Genomic DNA, 7,603 nt, shown 5'->3' on the forward strand with positions numbered 1-7,603 from the left:
TCTGAGGTAAACGATGCCTGTCTGTCCCCCTCCCTCCGTCAGAAACCACCCGCTGAGTCGATGAGAAAACCGCAGCCTCGTACCGCCATCTTTGTTGTTCTTCTTCTTTCCATCTCCTCCTTCAGTGACGCGCGTCATCTCCAATCAGAGCGCACCTTACTCCACCTGACCAATGGCGGCTGGCTTTGTGCGTCGTGTTGGTCCCACCCTCTGCAATCTCTCTCTCCGATTCGTCGGTACCGACCACAAGCTTTGGGATTGGTGGGGAATTTCACAATCACGTCAGTGTATCCGCCCTTTTCATTCCCGTTCATTCATTCAGCAGCAGATGACCCAATTTACTGCAACGGGCTGTGGGGCTATAGCGGTAGTGTCACATATTCAGGGGGAAGATGTGATTTTTAACGTTATCAACCAATTCAACTGTGGCACCTCCACATCCATTCATTCAACTGAAGATGGCTCAATTTAGTGTAATGGGCTCTGGGGGTATAATATTTGTATCCCATGTTGAGAAGAAACCTCTCCCCATTCATTCACTAGAAGAGGGCCTATTTGCTGCAGAGGTTTTTTTTAAGGCGCAGTGGTAGTGTCCCTATCTTCGAACCCTGAAATCCCACTGCTATGAGGATGCGTAATAACAAATTTTTTAGTCATAAGTCACATGACACCAGGTTAGAGTCCAGCAGGTTTGTTTGGAGGGGATCTTACAGAAATATATTAAATTATGAAAGAAATAGAAGTATGATGTTGCATTGGTAGGTGAGACTAAGATAAGAGCACATGGCCTCAAGATTAGAGGAAGCAGGTTTAAAACTGAACTGAGAAGAAACTTCTTCACCCAGAGGGTTGTTAATCTATGGAATTCCTTGCCCAGGGAAGTATTTGACATTACTTCAGCAATCACTAGAAGCAGTAGATACGTTTTTGAAAAATAAAAGAATTAAGGATATGGTGAAAACGCAGATAAGTGCAGCATAGTCCACGAAAAGATTAGTCATGATCTTATTGAGTGGTGGAGCAGACGCGAAGGGCCGGAAGGCTGACTCTTGCTCCTAGTTCTTATGCTCTTATGTTGAAATCACAAGCTTTTGGAGTGTAGTCACTTCAGCAGATGAAGTCATGAAAAAACAAGTGCTGGAAAGAGAATTTAGATAAATGAAAGACAGAGCATCTCAACGGTCAATTACTTACTCCCATACCTATTTCTGATTATCTTACTACACAGCAAGTTGTGTTTTCCAAACATTAATTTTATTTCCATTGTTTAAAATCAAATATTTAAGATGAACAGTTTGTTTTTCGTCACTTGGACACACTGTGAATATCATAAACCCTCTCATGAGATATCATAGGAACAATTCATAAACTAGATTTGTCACTGAGTCACTCAAGGAGATACTAGAAAGGAGAAAAAATCCCAACATGTGCAGGGAGGAAACCGACGCAGACATGGGGAGAACGTGCAAACTCCACACAGTCAGTCGCCTGAGGCGGGAATTGAACCCGGGTCTCTAGCGCTGTGAGGCAGCAGTGCTAACCACTGTGCCACCGTGCCGCCCACTACAGTACCTTGTACTATTCTTCACTGAACACTGCAATTGCTTTCCTTTTCAGTTTAATGATCCATAATTGAATCTGACTCCAACACACTCTCTGGCAGACAGTTCCAGAGGTCAAAGTAATTTCAATCATTTACGAAGTTAGTTTTGGATCCATCCCAAAGACAATTCCGATGGACTTTTGCTTCCAAACATTTACAGTAAGTTCTTGGTACTACATTTCCAACTTAGTAGGTTTATTCCAGTTTTATAACATATTGGGGTGGCACACTGCTTAGCATTGCTACCTCACAGCATAAGGGACCCAGGTTCAATTCCAGCCTCAGGTAACTGTCTGTGTGGAGTTTGCATGTTTTCCCTGTCTGCACAGGTTTCCTTCCACTGTCGAAAGAGGGGCTTCGGTACATCTGTGTGGACCTCCTCCAATTAACCGAGGGCAATGGGGCACTGTGAGGATCAACAGATCAGACAATCAGTCAGCAACTTCTCTCCGGGAGACTTGTCTCAAGAAAGGCAGCGGTTTCTTATCTCATCCATTCTCCTACCCTCCACAAACTCCACACCGACAGTCGCCCCAAGGGTGGAATTGATCCTTGGTTCCTGGTGCCATGAGGCAGTGCGAATCACTGAGTCACAATGCCACCCCTGAGCCGTGAGGTTGCAGTCCAATGGAAAACAAATACAGTGCACCAACTCTCCCACTGCACCCACTGTCAGGAGAATCAGTCCTGGGGAGGACTCATGGCAATGTCAGCGTTGGAATCTGATTGTTGTGAGCGCTGGTGCTTCCGCAAGTTGCGGGAAAATGTAAACCTCTTCCCGCACTCAGGGCAGCTGAAGGGCCTCTCCCCGGTGTGGACTCGCTGGTGCTTCAGCAGGGCAGAGGAATCACTGAAGGCCTTCCTGCACTCGGGGCAGCTGAATGGCCTCTCCCCCGTGTGGACCCGCCGGTGGGTCAGCAGTGTGGAGGAGCGGGTAAAGCCCTTCCCGCACTCGGGGCAGGAGAACGGCTTCTCTCCAGTGTGGACGCGCTGGTGCCGAAGCAGGGCAGAGGAATTGCTGAAGGCCTTCCCGCACTCGGGACAACTGAATGGCCTCTCCCCTGTGTGGACCCGCCGGTGGGCCACGAGGTTAGAGGAAACAGCAAAACCCTTCCCGCACTCGGGGCAGGAGAACGGTCTCTCGCAGGTGTGGATCCGCTGGTGGGTCAGCAGGTTGGAGGGCTGGGTAAAGCACTTTCCGCACTGGAGGCAGGAGAAGGGCCTCTCCCCAGTGTGGACCCGCTGGTGCCTCAGCAGGTGGGAAGACCTGCTGAAGGCCATCCCACACTCGGGGCAGCTGAAGGGCTTCTCACCCGTGTGGACCCGCAGATGGGTCAGCAGAGCAGAAGAGCGGGTGAAGCCCTTCCTGCACTGCGGGCACGAGAACGGTCTTTTCCCGGTGTGGACCCACTGGTGCCTCAGCAGGGCAGAGGAATCACTGAAGGCCTTCCCGCACTCAGGGCAGCTGAATGGCCTCTCCCCTCTGTGGACCCATTGGTGCTTCAGCAGGTCCGAGGATTTGCTGAAGGCCTTCCCACACTCAGAGCAGGGGAAGGGCCTCTCCCCAGCGTGGACGCGCTGGTGGGCCAGCAGGTGGGAAGAGTAGGTGAAGCCCTTCCCACACTCAGGGCAGGAGAATGGCTTCTCCCCAGTGTGGACTCGGCGGTGGTCCAGCAGGCGGGAGGAGCAGGTAAAGCCTTTCCCACACTCGGGGCAGGAGAATGGCCTTTCCCCGGTGTGACTTCGCCGATGAATCTCCAGGACAGATGGGGCATTGAAGCCTCTCCCGCAGTCGCAACACTTCCATGGTTTCTCCACGGTGTGGGATTCCTCTGGTTTCACCATGGCCGCAGCTACAGCCCCTGCCCACAGTAAATTCCTCTTTCCTGGCTGTATAACTGTTTCAGGCTTTACACACAGTGCGCTGTAACAGTAGAGACACTCATCCAGTCCCACTAATGCTGAAAATGGTCTGAAACAGAAACCAAAATGTTTTGCTCCTTCTCACAGAATCATAGTTCAAAATCGTTGCGGTCCCGATGGATTGAGTGACTGTCAGACATTGATGTGAAAGTGGGGACTGTAGACGCTGGAGAGGAGTTTAAAAGTGCGGTGCTGCAACAGCACAGCAGGTCAGGCAGCATCCAAACAGCAGGAGAATCAACAATTCAGGCATAGGCCCTTCATCTGTTGATTTTTAAACTTCAGTCTTCAGATCTTCAAATACTCTGGAAAAAGAGATTACAAAAGTCATCACGGTCAGTCCAGGGTAGAAATTCAGAACAAGCTACTCCACTTTCTGCAGAACATTTTTTTCTTTTGCTGTTCCACAAAATTGAAAGCATCCCACACTCTCTCTCTTCCTCTATTCTCACTCCCTCAAATTAATTCTCCTGAAGTTGCTGATTCAGGATCTTACAGGGACAGAAAAAGCAAAAACGTCAGGACTGACACCTTCGAATTTTGGATAACACCACGTGAAAGTTAATATCTTTCAGGATATTGGGATATTGCTGAGAGTGAGCAAGTCTGATTTTGGGAAGCAAAACAAGTGTAAATTCAGGTTGAACCTGCAATACAGCTTCTTGATAAAAAAAAAGACATGATTTGGTTATCGTCCCTGTGGTGGTGGTGGTATGTGGTGGGTGGAATGTGACATCAAGGCATTGACACAGACAACCCGAGAGAAACTAAACATACAGACATAGCAAATGTTAGTGGCAAGCCAGAGTCAGATCTACAGCACAGAAACAGCCCCTTCGGGCCAACCAGATATCCTAGCCTAATCTAGTCCCATTTGCCATCACTTGGCCCATATCCCTCTAAACCTTTCCTATTCATATACCTATCCAGATGCCTTTTAAATGTCATAGCTGTATCAACATCCACCACTTCCTCTGGCAGCTCATTCCTTACACACACCACCCTCTGCATGAAAAGGTTACTCCTTCGGACCCTTTTAAATCTTGCCCTCCTCCACCCTAAACCTTTTACCCTCTAGTACTGGACTCTCTCACCCAGGGAAATGTCCTTGTCTATTTACCCTATCCATGCCTCTCATGATTTTATTAATGACTCTCAGTCACCCCTCAGCCTCTGATGCACAAGGAAAAACAGCCCAGCCCATTCAGCTCAAACCCTGGCAACATCCTTTTAAATCTGTTCTGAACCCTTTCAAGTTTCACAACATCATTCTGATAGGAGCGAGACCAGAATTGCATGCAATATTCCAAAAGTGGTCTACCCAATGTCCTATCAGCCACAACACAACTTCCCAACTCCTATCCTCTGTCAGAGGATTGGGAAAGTTTTCAAAACCCACAAAAGACAGCCAGGAAAGAATGCAGGGACAAACCAAATTTGAGGGTCAGCTTGGAAGCATCAATGAGAAATCAGCGGACTGGGTTTATTAGGTATCCGTTCTTCTTGAATACGTATACGTATTTCTCTTCTGCTCTTCGCAGTTCCTCTGGGCTGCAATGTGTGGTGGCTCGTTGAAATAATCTCCTGATGCAGCTTCGTTTGTGGGCGTTGGGATGATTGCTTCTGTAGTTAGGTATTTGGTCCGTGTGTATTGTTTCTTGTAGACGCTAGTGTGAAGTTCCCCATTGACTGTTCGCTCTACTGTGACATCTAGGAATGGCAGTTTGTTGTTGTTCTCCTCCTCTTCAAACCAGGAGCCCCCCTTAGGCCCATAGTCTCACTACCCGGAACACCAATATACAGACTAGTCAAAGGCCTCCAGTGAAGACTAAAACACCAAGTCGAAGATTCATGCCACTCCATTCACTCCACCCAAGAATTCCTGAACACCAAAGACACCAAGATAGAAGAGGATGAAATAATGCTGTCCTTTGACATAACAGCCCCGTTCACATCCATTAACATCAACGTGGCCAAAGAAACACTGACTACACTACAAGAACCACCAAAGACACAAACACCAAACAGCACCAACTTCATCAGCAAAGATAACATTGTCAACCTTGTGGAACCGTATCTTATCACCCACTTCACATTCAATAACAAGCCCTACAAACAAATCAACAGAACATCCATGAGACCACCAATATCAAGGTTCCTAGCAGAAGCAATAATGCAGAGACTCGAACAAACAGCCCTCCCAATGCTCCAATCCAACTTTTGGGTCCGCCACAGTGATGACACCTGTCATCACAAAATGAAACAAATTAGAGGAAACCTCCAACACCATCAACAATATCCTTACTGGCATAAAATTCACAAAAGAGAACAACAAAGTGCCATTCCTAGATGTCAGTAGAGCGAACAGTCAATAGGGAACTTCAGACTAACATCTACAGGAAAACAACATACACAGACTCAAGTACCTAATGCAGAAGCAAATCATCCCAAACAAATCTGCATCAGAACACTATTTCAACGAGCCACTACACACTGCACCATCCAGAAACTACGAAGAGCAGAAGATAAATACTTATACAGCATATTCAAGAAGAACGTACCCAATAAACCCTGTCCGCTGATTTCTCAACAACAAACTCAAACAAGCAGACACATGCGCAGAAACCCTAGCCACACTACCTTACATCAAAGACATCTGTGAAATGATGTCCAGACAACTCAAACCTCTCCGCATCATGGTAGCCCACAAATCTACCAACACACTTAAGCAGCAGCTAATGAACCTGAAAAAACAAATGTTATTTACAAATTACCATGCAAGGAAGTATAGACATGGACTCTGCCCCCATAGTTCTCGGTGGCAAGAAATGCTGGGATGAGATAAGGAAGATTTTTTTCAGTCAGAAAGAGGTGACTCTGTGGAACTCATTGCCACTGAAATGAGGAAAGTAACTGAGTGCTTTTAAATCAGATAAAGATAGGCTCTTGATTAGTAAAGAAATCAAGGGTTATAGGGGGGAGGCAGGAAAATGGGGTTGAGAAACATTGGCCATGATCGAATGGTGGAGCAGACTCAACAAGTCGAATGGACTGATTCTGCTTCTGTATCTTATGGATCAGGAACCACAAAGATCTGACTTAATTTTCACTACTTTTACTGTGTTCCTGTCGTATTAATGGCAAGCATGTGGCAATACGTTGTAGATTTCTCAAGCTAGATCTTCTATTTCATATCAAATATTGATAATTGGAGCTAATATTAGAGAGAGTAAAGGTGCTTATTTCTTGGATAAATAAACCCGTCATGCATTTTAAGCTTAAACCTTGCATACTTGCGAAATTAGAGTTGCCATTTTGCCCGCTGTCATCAAATCTCCAATAAAACCTCCCTTTTACTTGATAACCCATTTTGGGAAATAATAAACATAACTGAGGTTTTGTGTTTTATGCAAGCGCTTTAAGCTTTTGATATAATGATTTTAAGCCATCTACACAGAGTATGATTGAATTTCTAAACTTAAGTAACAGCCTTAAAGTATTTGTATCACTCACATAATTGTAATTAATGTAAATATTGAATTAAACTTATTGAAAAGAACATACTTGCTGAATTAGAGTCAGCATTGTTTTCAATGCTTTGTCCATTATTCCCTTTCACCTCATTACCTATTTTAGAGAAAAAAAAAATATTGCATATGCTTGAACATTTACTTTTTTTGGCAATATTATAAAATGAAGAAAGCAGTTCAGTCAACTTCAATCTTCATCCGGTCACTTTTTAGAAAAGGTTTTGAGCACAGTTATAAAATAATAATGCAAGGTTACCTAATTTGCAGCATTGCTTGAGACAGATTTAATAGTACAAGAAGTTATGATCTCCATTCAGTAATGTCTCGATTTGAACATAGTTTAAGTTAAGCTAAGGGTGTTGCAGGAATTGAAGTCATTGTGAAAATGTTACCAGGGAAAACATTGGATAAAAAAAAATTCTGGTTTGAGTTTCTTCTTTGGGTATAAACAGATACTGGATCCAAGTGTCCTCCCAATCTTCTTAAAATATCCCACAAAATAAACACAATGCAACCTAAATAAATCAGGCCCAAAAGAAATTCAGAA

At 45.2% G+C, this 7,603-nt stretch overlaps 1 protein-coding gene across 1 annotated transcript; it reads right to left on the reverse strand.

The window, feature by feature from the left end:
• Positions 1–1,924: 1,924 nt before the first annotated feature.
• Positions 1,925–7,146, reverse strand: LOC148144838 (uncharacterized). The gene is made up of 2 exons (XM_087975096.1): positions 7,091–7,146; positions 1,925–3,831 (listed from the first exon to the last, which is right to left on the reverse strand). Exon 2 carries the CDS (start codon positions 3,446–3,448, stop codon positions 2,285–2,287), a length of 1,164 nt encoding a protein of 387 aa, XP_087831222.1. The 5' UTR covers positions 3,449–3,831; positions 7,091–7,146; the 3' UTR covers positions 1,925–2,284.
• Positions 7,147–7,603: the final 457 nt, after the last annotated feature.

The sequence above is a fragment of the Chiloscyllium plagiosum genome, unplaced genomic scaffold (assembly GCF_037043375.1).
Source record: "Chiloscyllium plagiosum isolate Xiang-an unplaced genomic scaffold, Cpla_swu_hap1 HiC_scaffold_27, whole genome shotgun sequence".
Taxonomy (NCBI): domain Eukaryota; kingdom Metazoa; phylum Chordata; class Chondrichthyes; order Orectolobiformes; family Hemiscylliidae; genus Chiloscyllium; species Chiloscyllium plagiosum.